Source organism: Daucus carota, chromosome 3 (assembly GCF_001625215.2).
Source record: "Daucus carota subsp. sativus chromosome 3, DH1 v3.0, whole genome shotgun sequence".
NCBI lineage: Eukaryota > Viridiplantae > Streptophyta > Magnoliopsida > Apiales > Apiaceae > Daucus > Daucus carota.
Window position 1 is genome coordinate 44,669,585 of NC_030383.2, and position 26,334 is coordinate 44,695,918.

General features: G+C 36.5%; 3 protein-coding genes across 4 annotated transcripts in view; 2 read left to right on the forward strand and 1 right to left on the reverse strand.

Moving 5' to 3' along the window:
- The first annotated feature begins 194 nt into the window (after positions 1–194).
- LOC108211011 (leucine-rich repeat extensin-like protein 6) lies at positions 195–1,918 on the forward strand. Its single transcript, XM_017382490.2, has one exon. The coding sequence runs from the start codon at positions 229–231 to the stop codon at positions 1,657–1,659; it is 1,431 nt and encodes a 476-aa protein (XP_017237979.1). The 5' UTR covers positions 195–228; the 3' UTR covers positions 1,660–1,918.
- An 800-nt stretch (positions 1,919–2,718) lies between these two features.
- Positions 2,719–26,334, reverse strand: part of LOC108215138 (probable 2-oxoglutarate-dependent dioxygenase At3g50210) — a 68,359-nt gene continuing 44,743 nt past the window's right edge. For both annotated transcript variants that reach the window (XM_064089001.1, XM_017387498.2), the window contains exons 6-12: positions 5,548–5,606; positions 5,277–5,442; positions 5,164–5,183; positions 5,040–5,086; positions 3,380–3,460; positions 3,204–3,293; positions 2,719–3,091 (exon numbers count right to left, since the gene is read on the reverse strand). In XM_064089001.1, coding sequence (XP_063945071.1) covers positions 2,963–3,091; positions 3,204–3,293; positions 3,380–3,460; positions 5,040–5,086; positions 5,164–5,183; positions 5,277–5,442; positions 5,548–5,606 — 592 coding nt within the window. In that variant the 3' untranslated portion in view covers positions 2,719–2,962. The remainder of the gene's footprint in view (positions 3,092–3,203; positions 3,294–3,379; positions 3,461–5,039; positions 5,087–5,163; positions 5,184–5,276; positions 5,443–5,547; positions 5,607–26,334) is intronic.
- Positions 8,098–25,356, forward strand: LOC108215140 (uncharacterized). Its single transcript, XM_064090845.1, has 11 exons — positions 8,098–8,395; positions 8,513–8,576; positions 8,661–8,729; positions 9,168–9,263; positions 9,356–9,509; positions 23,479–23,672; positions 23,767–23,862; positions 23,966–24,100; positions 24,185–24,247; positions 24,329–24,391; positions 24,467–25,356. The coding sequence occupies exons 1-11, from the start codon at positions 8,246–8,248 to the stop codon at positions 25,354–25,356; spliced, it is 1,974 nt and encodes a 657-aa protein (XP_063946915.1). The 5' UTR covers positions 8,098–8,245.

A 26,334-nucleotide genomic window follows, 5' to 3' on the forward strand; every position in this document is an offset into this window, starting at 1 on the left:
AATGCTCCATTCTTTATCATACCTATTTTTTACCCGAATCCTAATATCCTATCATACAAAATTTGCACTCACTCATTTTTTTCCAAAGTCCTCCCTCCTACACTCTATTTACTTCTTTTATTTATACTCATTGCATTCCATTCCATCCATTCTCCCCAACCAAACACAACATAAATTATTTGGGTCTCTATAAAAGGGTTAGTTCAAGTGACTCATAATCGCAAAGACATGACGACCAACCTCAGTTTCTCCACGGCAATATTACTTGTCATAGTTTCACAATCATTCTTTCACAACTCACTCACTTGCTACGCATTTTCCCATGACAAGACCAGAGAGGCTCTGGAAATTATCATCGGAGGTGGAGGTTATGCAAGCCCTGCTCAACCTCCCGAATGCCCTCCACCCCCTCCCCCTCCCTGTTTACCCCCCGCTTCCCCAGCAGTACAAATAAAACCACCACCGCCGCCACTTCCACCTTCACAGCCACCAAAACCAAAATATACTCCACCATCAACCCGTCCTTCCCCTGGTATAGAAGATCCCTCTGGAATTAAGTCTATGAAATATTTTGCAACGGTAATCAGAGGAGTAGGAAAAAAAATCGGGTATGACCCACAGCACATCACAGATAGCTGGACAGGTGACAACCCATGTACCTTCAAAGGCGTCGTCTGCCACCAGTTTATGAACCGGAGCGCTGTCGTTGGCGTCGACTTTAATGGCAATCACTTTAATGGATATGGAGGCCAACCAGTAGACCTCAATATATTTCTCACCCAGGACCAGGATCTCATGTTCTTCCATGCCAACAGTAACAACTTCACAAATCTTCCCAACAACATTTCCAAACTTCACTACTTGTTCGAGCTGGATTTGAGCAACAACCAACTCAATGGCTCATTCCCAAAAGATGTCTTGAAATCACCTTCGCTCACATTTTTGGACCTGAGGTACAACAAATTGCAGGGAGCGGTGCCACCTGAAGCCTTCACAATATACCTCGACGTTCTCTTCCTCAACAACAACAACTTCAGCGGAAACTTACCAGACAATTTTGGTAAACTTCGAGCACTTTACCTCACCTTCGCCAACAATTTCTTCACTGGCGGCATCCCTAGTAGTATTGGCAACTGCTCCGAGACACTGGTTGAAGTGCTTTTCTTGAACAACAGCCTCTCCGGATGCCTGCCTTACGAGATAGGGAAGTTGAAACACATGACGGTCTTTGATACGAGCATAAACAAGTTTACAGGTCCGATTCCACATTCTTTCGGATGCCTGAAAAATCTGCAGTTGCTGAACATGTCGCATAACTACTTTTATGGACCGGTGCCAGAGATGGTCTGCAAGCTAGGTAATTTGGAACGGCTTACGTTGAACAATAACTATTTTACGCAGGTTGGTCCAGAATGCAGGAAACTGATTATGAGTAACAAGCTTAACGTGAAAATGAACTGCATATTAGATCTTCACGACCAGCGAACTCCCTCTGAGTGTGCGACTTTCTTCTCACAGCACAGGACTTGTCCTAATGAGCGTTCACTACAACACATACCTTGCACAATAGAAAATGCAGAGACGACATCAATGGAAGACGTACTCAGACCAGCAATGGCTCCGTCTCCTACTTATGCTGCTCTCGGAATCCACCATTAGTGTACCAACAAGTACATAATCTGGCAAAGATGCTGCTGGTGTATATTTTTCATGTATTAATGTTGTAAGGTCTAGATGCAGCAGTGTCATAATATAAGTATATAATTTATCTTCTAGTTGCAAGTATAAAACTCTGACTACATCAGTAGATGCTGATGATTAGAGTCTTATCAAGATTTCCATTTCCATAAGCAGGTGGGCAAGTGCAATATGTACTAGACTTTCCTCAGTTACAATATATGTACCTGGTGTTCATTCTTGACTTGGACTTATAATTTTACCAACTGCCTTTGTTTCTGCTTTGAGAAAACGTATAAAACTTACAAGAATATCCCACATTCATCCCATCTATTCCAATACTAACAGGCACAACAAACTTCCAATAGAACAGGAACTTTGTTAGCATGTCCGAGGTTCGAGAATCATGAAAGAAAATCAGGAGAGGTGGTGATCTGTTCTTGCTTACTGAAAAGCTTGTGAACCAGAACCACCCATTCAAGCCAGATATCGGACAATGAGTCAACTAGAAAACAGACTGAAAGCTACCGGAAATTAGAACATATCACTACAATTCCTGAATCTGTTATCTGTGCCTTAGACATGAAACGACGGTGTTCATACTACGGGAAGCATATGTTATCAGAGCTGAGACATGCTTTGTTCTGCTCTTCCGTCCAAAAATAAATTCTCAAGTGACAGGGAGTATTTAAATATAATAATAAGCATGGCAAATATTCTTTCCTAAACATTTCAAAACTTTAGGTCAACTGATCATATATCATGTCGTCAAAACATTGATCATCCCAAAAAGCTTACCAAGACAAGACCCGTGAATATACAAAGTAATTTTCTCAGTGATATAAAGGTACTTAGTACTTGCTACCAAAAGATGGGTGGGTCTGCAGAAGTTCGGCAAACTATGTCCACACAACACAATGTAATACCGTATAAAATCATGAAGAACCTGGTGATGAAAACTTATCGTACCACAAATTTTATTCACTGAGCTATGATGGAATGATGGTATTATCAGCTTTTAGCATTTGATTGCAAAATATATTTTTAAGTGCAACCAGTTATACATAAAATTTGAATTAAAATACAAAAATACTTTGCTTCACACTTCATTCGAAACACAGGCGTGGAGCAAGACTTTCATTTTCCTCCTTATTACAAACTAAAAAGTATTTAAAAAAAATAATCCCCATTTGACCAATTCTCTATGCTAATACATGAGAACAGTATTAAGATTCACATCAATAACGGGGAAAAAAGGAAGAAAAGAAAACAAAGATTCACATCATTACATCACAAAGTTGGTTAGGACTTTACTAACAAGATGCTTCCCAAAAACAGCTGGCTCATATTTCTTAGTTCCACCAGCGTCATTCGTGCATATATCCAGGGGTTCAATGGCAGCGTCGAAGTTTGGCTGAAGAAATAAAGCGTTATGCAAAACAATCACTAAAGAAAGGAAATTTTTTATAAATAAAACAGGAAAAAGAACGGAAAATATGAAAAACAATACAGGGTAAGAGAACAACCTCGTAAAAATAAGCGACACAAACTCGATATTTTGGAGAGCTATTCACAACCCGATGCAAAGTTGACTCGTATATTCCATTTGATAGAATCTGGATTTAAATTAGGGTTAAAAATAATATTTTTTATACAGTCGGGTGTACTATATGTAGCAGCCTTTCTTGCAAATCGATAGTACCTTCAGCATATCACTTATGTTGCAGACAAATGTACCCGGGATAGGAACTGCTGATATCCACTCACCAGACAGGTTCCTCACCTTCAGAAGAACAAATATTATAAGGGACACACATTAATTACTAAAGTCCAGAAGCAACGCACCAGCATATATTATAGTTCTTGTACTATTTGAAACAGGACTGTCAAATTTGCTTATTAAGCTCGCTTCTGGAGCTTTGCGCGAACAAGAATGAAAGAAGTAAAGGCAGTTTAGTCAGAGCAAACTCCCAAATCTAATCGTATGATAGCACAATTATAGATGAAGCTTAATATTATGAGTAGTAACTATTGACTGTGCATGTGGGAAAAGTATCACAAAAAATTTTAATTACCAACCTCGGATTCTAGCTTTTACTTTTTATATAAAACCAAAATGTAGTACTCCTATTAATTAAATTACTAGCAGCTTACTGGATAATGGTGCAGACCAATGCCTACAAAAGAACAAAGCCCTTCATTTACCAGAAACCTTTCAGAAAAAAGAAAGAAAGAAAAAGAGTACCTAAATCAAGTTCCAAAAGCAAATTTTACTACAAAACACAAGGGGCACAATGGATCCTGATACACTTGTAATGCGAGAAGGGAATCATGTTCAGAAAAAATTACCATGAGGGGATTTTCCTATTGATTTCCAAGTTGGAGTCTTTTGCACCTTCCTATTTGTACTAGTTAAATGGTAAAATTCAACAGATTCTAGTGCTTTCTCTACCTTCACCTTGTAAGAAGCCTATAACATCTCACATCTTCATCCTTTTCACCATCCTCACTGGCAGATAAGTCTTTAATTATCTTAGATATAGATGTCCCTTTAGACATGAAGCATGCCGAGGAGGATGCAACACACACGTACATATGCCACTTCAGGACCTTTTGTGCAGAACCAGGCAGTCACTTTTCTCCTCTACACACTCACAGGTCTGGCAACAGCCAACAAGCCTATAGCACAATAACTCAGATCTACTGTAACAAATTCTCTGTAGGTAATCACCCAGATAATTAAGCCACCCTCAAAGGTGTCCCCACCTTACAAATGCTTTTCTTGTACTAGCTAACCCCGTCATCATAAATCATTAGCCAACGGAAACCCGCTACAATGCTTTCTTTATTTGATTATTTCCCATGTAAGTATAGTCATCTATTCCTTCCTTTCTACCTGCTGACAAAATTTTGTAAATAATCTCTTTTATTTTTTGGTTTTTATACTACTATTTTAGATTTTTAGTTAAAACATTTCCTTATTATGTTCTATTTTTCACGTTGTCATAATGAGTTTATTTTTAGCTTGCACAACATAGAAGGGATGAACATGTAAAAATGAAGAAGTATCAATATTACAAGACCATTAAGGTGTTGAAAGTAAGCAGAGCTTACAATTGATCACCACTCTTATTTACTAAATTTGTATTATTATTTTAACAGTAGGTGGTTGCAGAAGCACAATTAGCTTACGAATAATAATATTTTTTGTTTGTTGGTTTAACTTTGTTAATTCAACAATAGACATAGTTGGTATATGTATCACGATAAGGTTATCAAAGATATAAATGCACGCAGACACCAGCAAGCAAGCAAAGAAGTTTTTCAAAGAGAAATTTACACAAAACAGATAGAGATGGCACCTGTAATGCAGTGATATCATCATCCTGATTAACCAATGTCAACAAACCTGTGCCGCAGAAGACAACTAGAATTAACAAACAAGATATTCAAACTATTTACTACATGGGCAACTAGCGATCTTACCATAGTCTGTATGAGCTCCACTGAGTCCATATTACCAATGCACAAAAGGGAAGTGTAAGCTATAAAGACAATAGAAAGAAACGTATAACTTAGTGAGTAGCTTTACTGTTTACCAGCCAACGTCATTATTAGGCCCGTGTAGCCCATCTATACTGGATACACCAGGGTAACCAATAATACGTAACACCCAAAATGGATCTCCAGCTCTTTCACCCTCTAATTCATTCAAAGATGCACCCAAGGCTAGAGCAATCCCTCGCATTATTTTCCTAGACAAGGCTGTTGGCATTAACTACCAATGGGTTAGAACTTGCACCATTCAAATTACCGATATAAAAAGAATATCCGCATAGAAACTGAAACAGTTTAGTACATAAAAAAAACCTGTGCATAGGCTGATATATTCCTCCATTACTTCTTTAAAACTTGGAGGATCAACTGGCCTGCACAAGGAATGAACGATACAGAACATTAATATCTTTACATCCGTATTCCAACTGTGGTATATATTTTAATGGAAAAGGTTCAATGGAGCCTCAACTTTAATTGGAGGCTCGGAGACTGAATAGAATCCTTTAAATCAATATAAAATTGATAGTCTAGATTTCACAAAATTTTCATCTCTCTTCCTTATTATATACAGACATAAATACACGACCTCATATTTACTCATAAATGTTTATACACATACACAAGTTTGTTACAAAACTTAATGCTACATATTAATTTGAATCCTAAATTACTCCCTCCGTTTCAATTTACATGTCCACTCTTGAAAAAAAAATTTGTTTCAAATTAGTTGTCCACTTCAACTTTCAATGCAAAATCATATTTCCAAAGTCAATTCCACTCCACATATCTCTTATTTATATTTCCTAGATCAACCTAATACCACACATTTGGGTCATTTAATGCAGTTAATTTGTAAACAACTACTTTTCTTAAACTGTGTGATTTTTTTAAAGTGGACATGTAATTTGAAACGGAGGGAGTATTATTTTTGATGCGATATAAACATTTAATAGGAGCGATAAAGTGAAAGATGACTAGAGTTAAAAGAACTTAAAATTTTGCTTCATTTTTGCAGCTAGAAAGTATTTGTTGTGCACTACTGTGTTCGTAAATTTTGTAGTACCTTTGTTCTGCAATTGAATACTCTCTTTTCTGAAGTTATAAAATACCTTGTTCCATAGTTGAACATAGTGTTCTAACAAGCAGAACATTCTTATTTTGATTTTTGATATGTTGTTCTATAGCAGAATACATTTTGAGATATCATATTCATTTTGACAATATATTTTTGAAGAGGTATTGCATTAGTTGCGGAACATTGTACGAAAAACTGGTAGAATTATGAAATTATCCGATAAAAGCTCGACAACAAATTACAAATAAACAGATACACATCATATTTATAGTACAAAATTTTATAATAGTATATAAAAACATAGATATGCATTACTCCAATATTAATATAAACTATACAGAGTAATATATCATAAATATAGGAAAATCTTAAGGTCTCCATAGACCCAATACAATATTTATATATAAACTTGGATATAATTGCCAATTGGACAAATAAAGCTTCTTCTGGTTATTATCATAGAAAATTGCATGATCTTGTTATGAACTTAAACTCGGTAAATGACGGAGGAGTCTTCTTGAATATATTCACATTTAAGGTATTCTCTCGTTAGTTTTGAAACTTTTACACCTCTATGTTAATTTTAAGTCCAGCTTCTACAATGCATTAGAATATACAGTATACCTGGTGGGTATATAAGATAATAAGATAAGTAAAGCATTACTGATTACCCCATAAACGGTAGGGACCTAGTGTGTGTGTGTAGATAAAGAGAATTCAATATTTATTAGATAAGTGGATATTTTGATTTTCTTATTCAAGTTCAGTTAAACATTTTTAATATTATGTAAATTATGTTTGCTAGCATATGAGTAGTTTTCTTATTCTAGTCGATCATTTTCTTTTTGTTTTTGAAACAAAAAATTCCCTCTGAGGACTATGGACAAACAAATCTCTCACACCAATTATACATGGCATATAATTAGCAAATCTAAAATAAAAAAAAATCACTAGTTCAAAAAACATATGCCATTGTTTCCATAACAAAATTAGATTTTATATAAATGATAAGGCACAACTAAAATATTTTTTGGTGCTTTGATGTAATTTATTGGGATGAATAAGATTTAAAGGGGTGTATTTAATTCAGATTTTAATTGATTAATTATAATATATGAATTTTAAAAGATTTTAGTTGATTTTATTATACACTGATTTGGCAGAGTTGGTGGAATCTTGTAGAGTGTCGCATTTTCAGCACAGATCCTTTAAAATCTCATGAGGGATTTCTAAAAGCACAAAAACCTTAATCAGCCTATCGCAATCCACCATTTTACAATATAACAAAAGTTAGTTTTAAATACTACTATATTTTATGAAATTTAAAAATTCTTAACTGAATACCTCCAGATTTTCAAAGATAATCTTAAGTTCTTGTTAAAACCACTATATTTTAATAGATTAGTGTATAATTTTAAATGAATATCATGTTTAATAGATATTTTTTAGATCATAATTGAATACACATGGACTCTTAGAATTAAAAAAAGAAGTTTGAGATTGAATTCAACCCTGTACACTGTAAGTTATATTTTTCTTAAACCAAGTGATGTATTTCTAAATATGAATGTAGTTCTATCACATATAAGCTTATATGAGTAAGACGTACAAATTTCAATTACTCTTTATGCCATCGAAATATAATATACAGTACTAATGTCTAAACACAATTCGAGTGCTCGTGATCATTACTCATATTTTTCGATATAATTGTGTCAATGTTTTTTGGTGATACTTAACTTATTCAGTATTTAAATTAAAATTATATCATTTAATATTAATCTATTAAAATTATAAAGCCTACTGCATATTTTGGTATGAAAAGTCCAGTTTGTCCCTTTGTTTTTTCTGTATCTTCAGTACTTTGCCACTGTATACAGGCGTATTATACCGTATAGACAGGTGGCTGTCTCTAAGCCACACAATCTGTCATGTATGTACAGAGGCCATGTACACACCAGTACCTCCTTCCAAAATTCAAAAACACCGTGCCCTAACCTCTCCCGCCTCAGATCCAATTATTTCCGTCCCCCTTTTACGAGATTTGGGAGCTCTTTCGTTTTCTTTTTCTCCGACATGGAAGAGGTTCGCTCTATGTACTTTCTTACATTCTTACATTTCGATTCGATGTCTTCCTGTATTATTACATGTATGTATCAATTTGACATTTGTTCATTTACTATGCATTTTAATGGTGTTCAGTTTTCCGACAAAGATACTGTCTTAAATTCCTCCTCGCCTAACAACTGTTCCCCGTTTGATGTCTGTAAGTATTTCAAACCTCCCCATCTTCGCATATATAATCTCTAAGCTATGTAATCTTAATAGATTTGTATCGACCCTTTTTCAGTTGATTATGATTCATGGTTGAGGAGGGAGAGGATGAGAAACCACGAATCAACTTTTGGAGCTGCCCAGTGTACATGTCTCCATCTTTCTTTCATTTTCTGGATTTTTGTTAGATAAAAAGTGTTCTGTTTTTTGTAAATTTGTTAGATATTTTTGTTACATGAAATTTGTTATAATCAGCTTTTGGAGATGCCCAGTGCACATGTCTCTATCTTTGTTTCATTTTTTGGTTTTTTGTTACATAAAATGTGTTCTTTTTTTTGTAAATTTGTTAGATAATTTTGTTACATAAAATTTGTTATAAAATTTGTTATTTTCAGTAGTTTAAATGTGTTAGATAAAATGTGTTCTGAGGTTATGTTTCTAAACAATGTTGGCTTCAGTTCCACACATTGGTCATCTTTGTCCTGCCGAACAAACCAGCCCCAAAAATGTGTTGGATGACAATGTGTCATCTTCTTATTCTGATGTGATGTGGAACAATGTTTTCAATTATTCATGGATGCAGATGGTATTGAGACTTGCCTCAGCCACACAACACAGGGGACATGTGGACTGTCTACCGAGGTTACAAAAAGGAAAAGAAAAACTGGAAATCGTGATTGTAAGTATTTTTTGTTGTCAGTGATTATATTGTCGAGTCAATCACTATGCCCTGCTTTACTGATTTCTGATTGGACTAATTTTCTTATACAGCACATTCAAACAAAGAGAACGTAGGATCCTCGCATTTAAACATGTGGCAGTCCCCCCCCTTCAAGAAAGTCATGGATGATTCATCCACACTGCATTCACCACTGTCTCCGATGAGTGTGAAAGGCATATGTTCAGCCTATTTGTATTTAAAGAGGTACAACTCAACTCAGATGAGAAAGCTCAGTAAATAGCAAGTCATGGGAATCCGTACGAAGAACGTCAAATGATTTATGGGAATTATATGTCAGATAAATTCCAGGATGCTGCTGCACACCACTGAAAGAAGTTCATTAATATGTTCAAGCCTCAGTGCACAAATAATCTTTTGTGGCACGTCCAGGAGTTCAGAAGATATAAAGTTTCTATACTTTATTTTATCAGAAGATTCCATTTAATGAAGAAGTACTTACAAGACGAAGACTCGACGAACAAATCAATTTCTTAATGTTTATTTGACAAAGAATATTTGATTTAACTAGATACAGATGAACCAGACAGTACATCTGTGTATCAGTTATTCAAATTAAATATTTGAAGTCAAGCAGAGTTGGTGGTTCGTTCGTTCGACTGATCAAGACGGAGTTATTAATGTTTAGAGAAAACGGGAAGCAATTCTACTGCTGAATGGGTGATTAAATATTTAATAGATAATTATTTCACTTGTCAAATAATTAAATTAATTATGTAATTTATTTGTTAAATTAATTCACTCTCGAATTAATTTAATTTATGAATTTATATGATTAAATTAATTAAGTGGATAATTTTCTATTTAAATATAATCTACAAATTACATTTCAATCCCCTACACTTAAGCAACAAGACAATCTGATTTGTCTTGTTAATTTGTAAAGGATTCGGCAAGACAATCTCTTTAGATTGTCTTACCGAATGTTATGAAACTTACAAGACAATCTCAGTTGTCTTACTGGGTTCCTGAAACACTGCCAAGACAATCCCTTATGGATTGTCTTACCGAAGAAAAACCAAGGTCTGCAAGACAATGTGAATTGTCCTACCGATTACTTGGTATTGCTGCAAGACAATGTCAAGTGGATGCCTTTAGACAATTAATTTGTCTTACCGAATGAAACTAGCCTGCCAAGGCAATTGTCAATTGTCTGGCCGAGTTTAGAATTGTCTTACGGGCTTTTAGATTGTCTTTCTGCTATGTAAATGGCTTTGTAAGACATTTAAATTGTCTTTCCTTCCTAGATTGTCTTGTCTTTCAATTGTCTTACAAGTACAAATGCTTTGCCTATAAATATGGCATTGCATCCTTCATTTTTAGTGTTCATTCACTTTGTAAATCAAGGCATTTGTAAAGCTTTCAAGTTGTTCGTAACTTGCTTGATCGTTATATCCACAGTTTTCTGTGCTTTGATAACCCGGTTGTTTTAATCACTAAATCTAGAATATACCCTGTCAAATTTATTCTACGAACTTTAGTGGACATTAAAACTGAACCATTTTAATTATATAACGACGTCAAACATTGTTATATTAATTAATTATAATCTGATTAACAAATCATATTCAATCAGATTCACTTCCGCGACGATTTGGTACTGATTGTATTCAACCCCCCCCTTCTACAATCATATCTGGACCTAACAATTGGCATCAGAGCGGTTGATACCATTTTTCCGTATCAGATCCTATACACACTCTGTAACGTTCAAATATTTTTTATTCGAATTAATTTTATTCCAAAAATTAATTTTGATTAAAAATATTTTTCTTTCAAAAATCTAAATCTCTCCAAACACTATTCATTTCAAATCCTTAAACATGAGTACACAAAAGATCAGTAGCATCAAAATCCCACCGTTCAGCCAGGAACACTTTGGCCTATGGAAGAGGCACATGTTCCTATTCCTCCGCACTGCGAACAGAAAATACATTGGGATTTTAGACAAGGGTGTTACTACTCCGATGAAGGTCATATTAGCACACGAAGAGGATGGTGTGTTGATACCTCATCAGGTCATTCCGAAAGAACTTTCTGAGTACACAGATGAAGAGAGTGATCAGATGAACTTAGATGATGCTCTTCAACTAATCTTGGTTGAATCTCTAAATCCAGTGATGTACAATGCTGTTGTAAATTGTACGAACGCCAAGCAAATCTGGGATACATTAGAGATTATCAATGAAGGCTCAGAGGAAGTTAGGGAAAACAAGAAAGAGATACTGATGGCTCAGTATGAACAGTTTGGTTCCCATCCTGGTGAAGGGATTTCAGAAGTATTTATCAGACTTAATAATTTGATAAATAATTTAAATCTGAATGGGAAATTCTACGACAAGAAAGAGGTCAACATGAAGTTTCTCTTAACCCTTCCTGAACATCTGGAACACAGAATCACTGCCATCAGGGAAAGCAGAGATCTGAATGAGATTTCTCTGGAAAGACTCTACGGAGTTTTGAAAACTTATGAACTGGAGCAAGTTCAGAGTAAACAGAGATATGGCTGGGGTAAAACACAGAACCATTCGAGAGCTCTAGTTGTTGAGTCACCTGTACTGGAAGAAAAGAAGAAGGATGTTGTTGTTCCTTCTAAGACTACTCAGGAATTTGTTGTACCTGAGATGGGTCAGACTGCTTCTACCAGTGGTGACGAAGAGTTCTATACAATGGAAGAGCTTGAACAGTTAGAAGATCAATCCCTATCACTGTTTGCCAAGAAGTTTGGAAACATGAGATTCCGGAAGAACCCTTCCTATAAATACAAACCTACTGTTAGTAAGTTTCAGAAGGGAGGCTATTCATCTTCTACAAGCAAAGGAGGATACAAGACTGGGATGGTGGACAGAAGCAAGTTCAAATGCTTCAATTGTGGTGAACCTGGACACTTTGCAACTGAATGCAAACAGCCCAAGGTTCAAGGAAAAAGAAAAGATTCGTATGATGAGCTGAAGCAGAAGTATGATGCACTGGTTAGAAAGCATCATGGTACTTCTAGAAGTCAAGGTTTCAAAAGCAAGTCTTATCTGGCAGAAGGCAAAAGCTGGGATGATACAGATAGTGATGAAGAGGAGCAGCTAGGGAATGTTGCTTTCATGGCTACTACTGGATCATCTTCACCCCCTCCTGCTGGAAGCTTTCAGGTAGATCCTACATGCCCTAAACTGTTTATGCAATTAGGACTTGAAAGAGATGATGCTATTAAAAGGATGAAAGCTGCTAATCTTAAAATTGATACTTTAGTCTTAGAAATTCATGCTTTTAAAATGAATGAGATGAAAGTATTAAAACCTAAAATAGAACAATTGACTATGGACTTAGGATTACAATGTGCTAAAGTCAAAGTTCTAGAGAAAGGTGAGATTGCCTTAAGACTTCAGCTAGACGAAGAGAAAGTGAAATGTAAAGCCTTTAAGGATGCCTCCTTGATAGTCAAAGAACTTAATGATAAACAAGAGATCAAGAGAACTGTTGGAATAGGCTTTGACTATAACAAATCTGTAGGTAAGGCTAGTAACATTACTCCTTTTAAGAAGAGTGCTGAAGAGAGAGGGATTCCTTTTGTTTTGAAAGATTCCCTTAAACCTTTGTTTAAAACCTCAGAAGCTGAACCTCTTTTAGAGACTCCTGTTGTCATTAGATATGAACTAAAACAGGAAGACCTTAAAATGAAAGAGAGTAATGAGATGAGAGATGAGATTCTGACAAACCTGAAACCAATTAAAGTGAAAGGCAATGTTAGGTTGCCTAAAGCTGGTTTGGGTGTCAACTCTGAGAGAACTAAATTCAACAAGCCCAATAATTTTGTTAATAGTAAGAACAAGAACAATAGGTGTCATTCTACTGAGAACTTTAAATCTGATAACAAGGTTAGAGTAGAATCTATTGATGTTCCTACTACTATGACTGATACTTCTGATGTTCCTGCTTTTGATGCATGTCATAAATCTTGTAGTGTTGATAATTGTATGACTTGTGCTTTCAATTTGATGTCTGCTTATTTTAAAAATTTGCATGCCAAAAATGAAAACACATCACCTAGACAACACACAAACAACAAGCATGCTAGATCAAAGACTGCTAGTCCTACTCATGTTAGGAAGGAGACTTATGTTCCAAAGTCTAAAACTAAGGTTTATAAGGCTGTTGTTAAGGAAGTAAGTTCAGTCAAGTCTGAACCAAGTATCAGTCCAAGAGGCTCTGTTGTATTACCTAATAGAAATCAGTTCTTTAAGACTGCAGGACCCAATCAAATGTGGGTCCCAAAGACTGTCTAATCAAGTTGTCTTTTGCAGGGTGCCAGTGGAGTTGTTCGTGTTCCTGGGTGCTTGACAGTGGAGCGTCAATGCACATGACTGGCAATAGATCCCTGCTGGAGGACATAAGAGAAGGAGCTGGCCCTACAGTCAGTTTTGCTGATAATAGCAAAGGTCGTACTGTGGGATATGGCAAGTACAAAATTGGAAGGATCATCATAGAAGATATTGCAATAGTTGAAGGACTTCAACATAATCTCCTGAGTGTCAGTCAGTTCTGTGACAAAGGTTATTATGTTCATTTTGAAAAAGAGATATGTATCATTAAACATATCAAGGATAAGCGTCCTTCACTATGTGGCATAAGGAAAGGCAATATATTCGTAGCTGATTTGTCTTCAGGCCCAGGAAACGAAGTTCACTGTTTCTACGCCAAAGCGTCAGCTGAAGATAGTTGGTTATGGCATAAGAAGCTCTCACACCTCAACTTCAAAACCATGAACTCTCTTGTCAAGAGAGATCTAGTGAGAGGTTTGCCTTCCCTGGAATTCTCAACTGATGATCTTTGTGAAGCTTGTCAGAAAGGAAAAGCGAAGAGAGCATCTCACAAAGGCAAAACCATCAATACCATTACAGATCCACTTCATTTGTTGCATATGAATTTGTTTGGCCCCGTGAATGTTGCATCTATTGATGGAGGAAGATATGCCTTAGTCATTGTGGATGACTTCTCGAAATTTACTTGGGTTTACTTCCTGTCTTCCAAGGATGAAACTCCCCTGACAGTAATTGATCATATCAAGTTGGTTGAGTTGGAAAAAGGTGTTCCTGTAAAAGCTGTAAGATCAGACAATGGAACTGAGTTTAAAAATCAAACTCTAATCAACTTTTACTCTGAAAAGGGAATAGGAAGGCAGTATTCAGCACCAAGGACTCCTCAGCAGAATGGAGTCGTCGAAAGAAAGAATCGTACACTGATCGAAGCTGCAAGGACTATGATTGCTGAAGCAAAGCTTCCTCTGTACTTTTGGGCTGAAGCTGTGTCTACTGCCTGCTATACCCAGAATAGAACTTTGATCAACAAGGATCATATGAAAACTCCTTTTCATCTGTATAACAACAAGAAACCTTATGTCAAACATCTTCATGTCTTTGGAGCCAAGTGTTATGTTCTCAAGGATGGTGAAGAGAACTTGAACAAGTTTGAGCCAAAGGCTTCTGAAGCAATTTTTGTTGGTTATACAAATAATGCTTATAGAGTTTTTATAATTGATACTCTGTCAGTGAAAATTAGTGTCAATGTTACATTTGATGACACTAAACTTCCAAGTATACAATCTGCTGATCCATCTGAGTCTCTGAAGTTTGACAACTATCCAGACTCTGATTCAGATGATGATATTCCACCTGAGGTTGCAACAGGAGATGACAACAATGATAATGATCCAGGCAATGGTGGAGGAAATGGCAATAATGCTGGAGATTCCACTGATGCCAGTGGTGGATCATCAAGTCAACCTGGCAACAACTCAGGGGGAGCTGATGGATCAACTAGTCACACACTTCAGCTTAATGATAATACTGCTGAATCATCAAGGACACATCTTCCAAGGGAAAGGATTTGGAGCAGAGATCATCCCTTTGATCTGATTATTGGTGATCCTGATGTTGGTGTAAGGACTAGAAGTGCTACAACAAATAAATGCCTATTCTCTGGGTTTCTATCTCAACAAGAACCAAAGAAAATAGAAGAAGCACTTGCTGATCCTGATTGGGTTCTTGCCATGCAAGAAGAACTCAATCAATTTGAGAGACAAGAAGTCTGGGCCCTGGTTCCAAGACCAAAAGGAAAATCTACAATTGGAGCTAGATGGGTCTTCCGTAACAAGTTAGATGGTGATGGCATTGTTGTAAGGAACAAAGCCAGACTGGTTGCAAAAGGTTATTCACAGGAAGAAGGAATTGATTATGATGAAACCTATGCTCCAGTTGCTCGTCTTGAAGCCATCAGAATATTTCTTGCATTTGCTGCACACTCCAACTTCAAGGTTTATCAGATGGATGTGAAAAGTGCATTTCTGAATGGAAAGCTGGAAGAAGAAGTATATCTGGAACAGCCCCCTGGCTTTGAAAATCCAGAGTTTGCTGATTTTGTATACTTCCTATTCAAAGCTGTCTATGGACTCAAGCAGTCACCAAGGACATGGTATGACACTCTCTCTGAATTTTTAATTGAAAACAATTTTACTAGAGGTGTCATAGACAAAACTCTCTTTTACAAATTGCATGATAAAGATATGATATTTGTACAAATATATGTTGATGATATTATATTTGGTTCTACTAACGATAACTTGTGCAAGAGATTTGCTAAGTTAATGCAGAGTAATTATGAGATGAGTATGATGGGTGAGCTGTCCTACTTCCTTGGTCTTCAAGTAAGCCAAAAGGAAGATGGAATATTCATTTGCCAATCCAAGTATGTCAGAGATCTCCTTCGAAAGTTCAATCTAGAAGACTCTTCACCGGCAAAGACACCCATGGCCACTGCCACAAAGCTTGACCAGGATAAATCTGGTAAGAAAGTTGATATCACAAGCTATCGAGGTATGATTGGCTCTCTACTTTATCTTACTGCAAGTAGACCAGATATCATGTTTGCAACATGTTTGTGTGCTAGGTTCCAAGCTGATCCTAAGGAATCACATCTTATAGCCGTCAAAAGAATCTTTAGATATCTTAAGGGTACACCTGGATTAGGTATTTGGTACCCTAAGAATACTGGTTTTGACTTAACCGGCTATACAGATTCCGATTATGCAGGATGCAGGATTGATAGGAAGAGTACGTCTGGAAGCTGTCAATTTCTAGGACGTCGGTTGGTTTCCTGGTATAGCAAGAAGCAGCACTCAGTATCTACCTCTACTGCTGAAGCTGAGTATATAGCTGCTGGTAGCTGCTGTGCTCAGATTTTGTGGATCAAGAACCAACTGAATGATTATGGTGTTGTAGTAAACAAAATTCCCATATTTTGTGATAATACAAGTGCCATAGCCATTTCCAACAATCCGGTTCAACATTCTAGAACCAAGCACATTGATATCAGGTATCATTTCATTCGAGAACATGTCATGAATGGTACAGTGGTGTTACATTTTGTACCCACGACTGAGCAAATTGCTGACATCTTCACTAAACCACTGGATGAATCCACTTTCTCTAAGCTGGTTTGTGAATTAGGGATGTTAAATATGACATAGTTCTCTTGTATATATTTTTCATATGCATTATATGTTTTTGTATATTTTTGTGAATTTTCTGTATAATTATATCTATTTTATTAGATTTTATATGATTTTCTGTATGTTATCTGATAATATTCTGAGTAATTATGCATGTTTGTATATTAGTCTGTAATTTTCTAAGTGCTCATACACTCCCCTGTAATATTCCCTAAGCATTTAGATAATTATTTGTAATTATTTTGTATTTTTCAAAATTAATTAAGCATAAATATTTGATTTTAAGTTAATTCATCTTCTTGAATTAAAGATAAAGTCATAAGTATTTATATTTAATTAAAGTTGAAATTTACAAAATATTGGTGTAATTTATAGTATTGTTTTTATTATAGATTTTTGATTTTAATTGCAAAACGTTTTATCTTTTAAATTAATCAAAAAAAAAATCATGTTATTATTATTTGTTTTTCTGATTGGACAATTACATTGTCTACTGATTGGCTCGGCAAGACAATTAAATTGTCTTGCTGAACCGGTTTTTCCGTATTAGTTTCAAACAACTCGGCAAGACAATTAGATTGTCTTACCGAGCATGCATTGTAACCGCCTCTTGTATCAGTAAGACAATTGACATTGTCTTACTGACACCTGGTTTATCTACCTGGTATCAAATCTCGGCAAGACAATTCAAAATTGTCTTACCGAGACTTTAATACTCTTGTAAGACAATTCCCGATTGTCTTTTCTTTTAAACCCACTTCAAACCCACAAGACAATTTTAGTTTGTCTTGCCTCTTCACTTCATCTTCTTCACTGCATATATACATACACGATCGCATATATACACTCTCGGTTGCCTTCGTTTTTCAAGTTTAATCGATAAAAACTTGCTTTGATCACGTTTTCAAGCTTAAACGCTTGCTGTGTTACTCCAAATCACTCGATTTAAGCCGGAACTCTGCCGGTTTTTGATCGGAATTTTCGCACCTCGACTGTACTTGCTTGGAACTTCTTAACTTCGCTTGTTGTGGCTGTTTGTGACTCGTTACCGAGTTTGTTTGCTTGGATTTTGGGTTTGAAATCTAATTAGGGTTCTTTGGCTAAGGCTGCGTTTGGATTGAAGATATTTGATTTTGGGGGTTTGTTTTTTGTTTGGACTACTAGTTCTTGGATTAATTGATTAAGTGCCATTTAAGTTAATTAACTTTTAATTCGATTTTACTCTAACATTTCGAATTATTAATTAATTAATTAAGCTTTAATTAATAGTTGAAATTTGCGAGACATTTGAGAATTCACATTTAATTTGAAAAATTCTCGCTTAATTCAATTTTTAATTATTAAAAATGGCCGGAGAATTCGTGGTTGCTGAGACTAACTACTGTGCCAGTCTCAACCCTGATGATTGCTCTGATAGATTCCGGACTTGGGTCAGATTCCTTTCGAGACAGAGTTTAGTCAGTACGGCAATGACTGCAGATATTCCGATTAAGCTGCAACCTCTTTTTGACTTCTACTCAAATGCTGTCAATTCTACAACCCTGGAAAACTACAAGATAATAGGGGATCTACCTAACCGGAAGAGGATTGTAATAACTGTAGATGATGTGAACCGGATCTTAGGACTTCCAAGGGACAATTTTGAGCCAGATCCCTCGGAGGATGAATTGAGACAGTTCTTTCAAGATATTCACTATCAAGGTCAGATTTTTCTCCCGAAGATGTCAAAGGGAAATCTGAAAGCTGAATGGGATGTGTTCTTCGACACCCTTGCCAAGGTGTTTGCTCCCACTAATCGAAAGAACTTTGGGAATATATCTTCAATGCTGCAAATCTTTGGATTCAGCATAGCTTATAACCGTCGAATCAATTTTGGGAAGATATTGCTGAGAGAGATCATAAGGAAGATGGGGTCTGTTTCACAGAGATCAATTCAGAGGAATGACAAAGTTGAATGCTTCTACCCCAGATTCCTGATGTTGTTTATGAATGATAAGATGAATGCTGATGATAGGCACATGTACGTCGATTCTCCTGTTGTTCCTATTCAGAGGACATGTGCCAAGATCCAAACTAGGCTGGTCAACAAGAAAAAGCATGATAATGTACCACTTGTGGTGACTCCATTCATGCTCGAGCAATTCAGCGTTCCTTTTCAGCCTGTACAAGTTCCAGAACCACTACAACAGCAACAATATCAACAACAACAACAACAACAACAAGCAGCTAATCCAGAACAACAACAATCACCTCCACGTATCAATCAACCACTTCAACTCCTCCAAGACTACCAATCATCCAGCCAATCCTCACATTACTCTCCCTACAACCCTCCTTACAATTCACCACAACAATCACCTCACCAATCAGATTACAATTCTCCTCACCAATCTCAACATCAATCCCCTCCACAATACAACTTCTTCCCAGACCAACAAGCCTCCATTCTTCCCTCTCAATCTGAACCAATACCTTCACCTACACATACACATGCCATTCCTCAACCACAATCCACTTCTCAGCCTCTGCCTGCTGATTCTGCTATCAATCCAGAGCTACAGGACTTCAGGACAGATTTACAGGTAGCTCAGGTACTTTCTAATCTCACTGATACCTTTAATATTGATATTGCAGATTTTGATTGTGATATTGGATTTGATTTCCAGACTCCCAGCATTGAACCTGAAAACACCCAGGTTCATATCCAAGCTGATGTTTCCGCTTCAACTACTGATTCTTCTTCAAACACTTCAAACAACACTACTTTAACCCCTGTTGTTAGAAAGGTAGCCCGGAAACGGAGTGGGAGTGCACTTTTACGAGATCCCGCAGCTCTGTCTCATAAGAAGCAAAGGGTGGCAGAACCAGAGACAACTGCAGCTGCATCCATTTCCTCCCAAAAGGATTTGGACTCTGAAACGGTAAATATACAGTCTCTAGATTCATTCTCTCCACAGAATGCATTTATTGAAATTGGCCGTCCGACCGCGGTATCCTGTAAAGAGTCAAGCACACAACTAGCACTCACGCTAGTACACACTGAACCTGTGTCTTTTGATTCTTCACTTAGAGAGAGCACAGAATTTCAAAACATGTTATATGAAAATCTTTCTGATCACTCTTTCTTTTTGGATCAGGATCTACTTGGCAACCTGCAAGTACATCCGCCTTCACAGGCATTCGGAGGACAATTTGTTCCTTCACAACCTACAGTTCCATCTCAGGGAACTATGGTTGTATATACAGGTACTGGTGACGGTGTGACAAACACGAGTGAAATCAGGCAAACACCGAGCGAAACACATGCACGAGAGGATAGTGAAAAATCTTTGAGTGTTCGTGAGGTGAGTGCACACACCAACACAGATCTGTTACAGGAACAAATGGCTGCTCTCAGGGCTGAGATAGAAAGGTTGAATGCTGAGAATGCCAGATTCAGAAGTGGAGAGTTGGTGACTCTACAAGAAAAGGTTGTTGATCCTTCATTTTCTTCCCTCAAACAGGAATTAGATGCTCATGTCAAGGGTATTCACTCTCGGATGGACAAATTTGATACAACTCAGGAGCTCTGTCTGACGAAGCTAGACAACTTGGAGCAAACTTTGGCTCAAGTTGTTCAACACTTAAAGATCAATCCGTCAACATCTCAGTCTACTCCAGAGGATCCCTCAACTAAGGGGGAGAAGGATAAGGATGACAAAGATAAGGATGACAGCAATGCTGGTGGTGGTGGCAATGGTGGTGACAAGGGTGGTGATACTGATAGAAGTGATAAGGGTGGAGAAGGAGCAAGTGAAAAAGACTCTTCTGCAGCTAGCAAATCTAAAGGCAAAATGCCTGAAACTGAGAACATCTTCACTAATCAGGATTATGACAACATTCCTGAGGATGTTGATGATGATGATGCTTTTGACTCTGCTTATTTTGAAGCTGAGGAAGAAGGTCGTTTCGAGGAAGGCTTTCTTTTCAATGAAGATCAGTCTGTAGATCCTGAGCACATGGAAAAGGTCAAGATGTTCAAAGCTCAACATGAAGCTAGCAAAGCAAAGCTTCAGGAACTGCAGAAACTGGTAGATGAAAAGAGGACAACTGATGAGTTGGTTAAGCTGGAGAAACAGAAACTGTGGGATGCTAAGTGCAAGGAAAAGAGAGAGGATATCTCCAGAAAAGTTGGTGAAAGCTGGGATATTGCAAGGCAAATCCTCTCTGGACCTCAAAGGGAACCTTTCAATGATGGTAAATTCAAATCCTTCATTTATGACCTGAGAGAGGCTAACCCTAATGAAGATATGTTTATGCGTGCTCTTGCTCTCGAGTTAGAATATATAACTATTGGTGTCAAGAATCTTCTCAATGAATGGGAGATCATTATTTCTACTCAGAGAAACGGAACATTCAGGGTTTCAATTGATTTATTCATGTTTCTATCTCTAACTGAAATCTGGGTGATTCGTAACAAGATCAGACGCAGTTCAAATCTGAATGAACTCCTTCGTGACAGACTTATGGATTGTGCTATTCATAACAGTCCACAAGTTGTCAGAAAGCCTTACTGTGTCAAGTTCATTCACGAGAGAAAATTTGGAACCTTCTACCTGGACCACCAACATCTTCTTAAGTATGATGTAAGTCAGTTGGTTCTTGTATCAACAATTCTACGTACCAAGGGCTTTGCTACTAAGGCCAAAGCTGATGCTGATACTGAGATTGTGAACTACTGCACAAGGAGAAATATTCATCAATACTTCAGGAAGATGAAGTATATCAACCAATCTCAGCCAGCAGATTTCATCGAAGACCCTGTGGATATTGAGGTTCAATATTATCTCTCATTGGCTCGTGAAAGAAAGAAGCGTGGAGAATCCACTGCAGCTGAAGAGCCTACTCAGAATGAGCCTTCTACTCCAATTATTCACTGTTCAGATGCTGAAGAAGGAGAAGTCACTCGTTCTGAGTGAATAGATTGATTAGGATATTTTGTTAGATATGTTCAAGGAACATCCTTTTGTAATCTATTATGAATATAGTTTAATGTTCAATGCAAGCCATAAACTTTTGCTATTTACATTCCTTTGTTTAAATCTTTGTCTTATCTGTTAGTTGAGTTATCCTCTAGGAAATTTGCATGTTATGTTAACAAACAAATAGGGGGAGATTGAAAGGCATATGTTCAGCCTATTTGTATTTAAATAGGTACAACTCAACTCAGATGAGAAAGCTCAGTAAATAGCAAGTCATGGGAATCCGTACGAAGAACGTCAAATGATTTATGGGAATTATATGTCAGATAAATTCCAGGATGCTGCTGCACACCACTGAAAGAAGTTCATTAATATGTTCAAGCCTCAGTGCACAAATAATCTTTTGTGGCACGTCCAGGAGTTCAGAAGATATAAAGTTTCTATACTTTATTTTATCAGAAGATTCCATTTAATGAAGAAGTACTTACAAGACGAAGACTCGACGAACAAATCAATTTCTTAATGTTTATTTGACAAAGAATATTTGATTTAACTAGATACAGATGAACCAGACAGTACATCTGTGTATCAGTTATTCAAATTAAATATTTGAAGTCAAGCAGAGTTGGTGGTTCGTTCGTTCGACTGATCAAGACGGAGTTATTAATGTTTAGAGAAAACGGGAAGCAATTCTACTGCTGAATGGGTGATTAAATATTTAATAGATAATTATTTCACTTGTCAAATAATTAAATTAATTATGTAATTTATTTGTTAAATTAATTCACTCTCGAATTAATTTAATTTATGAATTTATATGATTAAATTAATTAAGTGGATAATTTTCTATTTAAATATAATCTACAAATTACATTTCAATCCCCTACACTTAAGCAACAAGACAATCTGATTTGTCTTGTTAATTTGTAAAGGATTCGGCAAGACAATCTCTTTAGATTGTCTTACCGAATGTTATGAAACTTACAAGACAATCTCAGTTGTCTTACTGGGTTCCTGAAACACTGCCAAGACAATCCCTTATGGATTGTCTTACCGAAGAAAAACCAAGGTCTGCAAGACAATGTGAATTGTCCTACCGATTACTTGGTATTGCTGCAAGACAATGTCAAGTGGATGCCTTTAGACAATTAATTTGTCTTACCGAATGAAACTAGCCTGCCAAGGCAATTGTCAATTGTCTGGCCGAGTTTAGAATTGTCTTACGGGCTTTTAGATTGTCTTTCTGCTATGTAAATGGCTTTGTAAGACATTTAAATTGTCTTTCCTTCCTAGATTGTCTTGTCTTTCAATTGTCTTACAAGTACAAATGCTTTGCCTATAAATATGGCATTGCATCCTTCATTTTTAGTGTTCATTCACTTTGTAAATCAAGGCATTTGTAAAGCTTTCAAGTTGTTCGTAACTTGCTTGATCGTTATATCCACAGTTTTCTGTGCTTTGATAACCCGGTTGTTTTAATCACTAAATCTAGAATATACCCTGTCAAATTTATTCTACGAACTTTAGTGGACATTAAAACTGAACCATTTTAATTATATAACGACGTCAAACATTGTTATATTAATTAATTATAATCTGATTAACAAATCATATTCAATCAGATTCACTTCCGCGACGATTTGGTACTGATTGTATTCAACCCCCCCCCTTCTACAATCATATCTGGACCTAACAGAGTGGTAGCCGTTTTGCTGCAGTTTGTAAGTTGTTTTTGTATACTAATTACTAATTACATTCTTTGTTGTTTTTCAGAGAATATCATTAACAGCAAAACCCCGGGAATATTTGAATCTGCATATGACCTTACGAAAAAGAAGAGAAAGTCTGCATATCGTCATATTTACGCCAATGCCGAAAAGGATAACAAAGGTTTGCAATTTTGCATAACTGATTTATGAGAGTATTTTCTTTCTAGGATTGTTCAGTGGGTAACATATGTCAATTGTTTTTATTCTCTTTCCAGGCCTGTTCAAAGAACAAGATCCTACAAGTCATAGTAGGCCTAACAGTAAATCTGTTTGCACAGATGAGACTCCTGTTTCCACATTGTGCGATATATGTATGTTATTCATATTTTTCATCTGATGAAGCTTTGGACATAAGTTTTTCAATTTTTTTTCTTCTATTTTTCAATAAATAATTGTTTCCATGTTTTGAATTAGTTAATTCAAGTTGCAGAGAATCCAACAATGGTAAGAAAAATCTGAAAGATATCTTAGAGGTTCCCTCCCCTGTTGCTTTGGATTTTGAGATGAAAGATTCCACGGATGAAAATCTAAACAGCATAGAAGAAGCAGGTTTGTATACTTTAACGGAGGTTAAAATATTCTAAATATATATGAGAGTAATTTGTTTAATGTAGTGTTTGTTTGATTTTTTAGAGTTCTGTCGTGTTACGAATGTACTCGATGACCACGATGAATCTGATATATATGAGCATGATGGTAAGTGACATGTTTTAGGATGTATGTTGCCAATAAAAAAGTCACCCTCTGTGATTAATTTGTCATCAATGAACCATGCAGAGACCCCAGAGACAGAAGATTGCTTTTCATTTCAGAATTTGAGAGAAGCTGAGTCTCGAAAAAGTAAAATTTTTCATTCCCTTTTTTGCACTTACTGATTAATTTAAGCTGTTCATGACACAACCATCAATTTTGCAGTTCCTGCTGAGTATGACAGTTTGGGACCTCCCAATGTCAAGTGCACGAAATGCCAAGCTTGGATGTGGAAGGAGGAGCGTACAAACAAACACAACAAAAAAGGGATACCCCTGTTTAATTTGTGCTGTGCTGATGGTCACATTAAGCTGCCTAAGGAGAAACCGACTCCATCATATCTGTGGCAGCTTTTTAATGACAAAGTAAAGGGACCTAGATTTAAGGATTCCATTCGTGTATACAATAGCCTCTTTGCTTTCACATCTACCGGTGGAAGAGTTGACCATTCTATCAACTGTGGTGGAGCACCATATATTTATAGGTTAAACGGGGTAAACCATCATCTATTTGGTTCTCTTATCCCTGATACAGGGGAAGACCCCAAATTCTGCCAGCTTTACATTTATGATACCCAGAATGAAGTACAAAATAGGATGAAATGGGTTAATGTGAAAGATGGTAGTGCTGTACATGCTGAAATTGTTGAAGGTCTGATGAAAATGTTGGATGATACAAATGAGTTGGTACAAGAATTTAGAAGTCACCGTGATCGTTTTGAGCAAGATAGAGTAGCCGAACTAGAAATCACACTGAAAATATCTAGGGCCGAGAATGGTCGCGAGAATCATGTTTCAAATGCAGATGATGTTGCTGGTATTATGGCTGGTGACCTTGATGACAATTGTCAATATCGGGACATAGTGCTTCACTCCAAAAAAGAAGGCTTGGAAAGGATAATTGATATCCATCCTAAACTAATGGCTCTTCAGTATCCTCTGTTGTTTCCTCATGGTGATGATGGTTTCCACATACACCTGAGTTACGGTAGTGAAGACGGGAAAAAAAAAGAGGAACAGAGCTTTAGTTTCTCAGAAAGAATACTACTCATATAAGTTTCAAGTTCGACATAATGAAGGTATTTCCTGTAAATCCGGCTTATATTTTTTATTATTTGGACCAGTCTGCAATAATCTGATGATTCACAGTCCAGGTGTTTTTGATAATTTATATTAGGGGTGTGCATTCGGTTCGGTTAACCGAAAACCGAACCGAAAAACCGAAAATATTTCGGTTCGGTTAACCGAAATATAAATTTCGGTTCGGTTTTCGGTAGCCAAATTTTGAATTTTCGGTTTTTCGGTTATTCGGTTTTTAAAACTCGGTTAACCGAAAACCGAATGGTTAATCGATATTTTTTATATATTTTATAAAAAAATAGTATAGTATTTTAATTAATAACAGAGATATTCTTATAAGCGTGTGTATCTATCTAGTATCTACTGTGACCTAAAGAGTAAAGAGTAAACCTAAATACCAAATTAGACCAGTTCATTAAATATCTCAAACCCATCGCTGCGCTGCTACCCTCCCTAACTGCTTCCATCGGCCCATCGCTAGTCTGCTACGGCGAGTCGGCGAGTCGGCGACCAACCCAATCTCATCCAGGCTCAAGCAATCCGACCCAATCTCATCCAGGCTCAAGGTCAGTTTTGTTTCTTGAATCGAACTCTGGCCAATTGGGGGATTTTATGCTTGTGTTGTGTGTTTAAGTGTATTTCAGTTTCGTGTGTATATGTTACATATGTGTGTGTATCGTTGTATTAGTATTTAGTATACACAGCAGTTGCCAGTAGCCACTAGCTATTACTCAGTAGGCAGTAGACAACTAGACATCCACACAGTGACTTATATGAGTTGTTTGTTGTATTTGTAGATGGAAAACGAAGGAGATTATCAAGATGAACTCGAAACTCCAACTGAAACCGTAGCCAAGAAACACATGTATTTTGTTTTTAACTAGTTTGGCAGTAATATCCAGATTTTCATACACTATTTAGAAATTTCGGTTTTATAAAATCGGTTTTCGGTTT

Excerpts from the sequence above, each read along its gene's own strand:
- LOC108215140 (XM_064090845.1), top strand. The coding sequence starts at position 8,246 with ATGTACAGAGGCCATGTACACACCAGTACCTCCTTCCAAAATTCAAAA. Across the intron at positions 9,510-23,478 it reads GCCTATTTGTATTTAAAGAG|AGTGGTAGCCGTTTTGCTGC; the intron begins GTACAACTCAAC and ends TGGACCTAACAG. Across the intron at positions 23,863-23,965 it reads TTCCACATTGTGCGATATAT|TTAATTCAAGTTGCAGAGAA; the intron begins GTATGTTATTCA and ends GTTTTGAATTAG.
- LOC108211011 (XM_017382490.2), top strand. The coding sequence starts at position 229 with ATGACGACCAACCTCAGTTTCTCCACGGCAATATTACTTGTCATAGTT.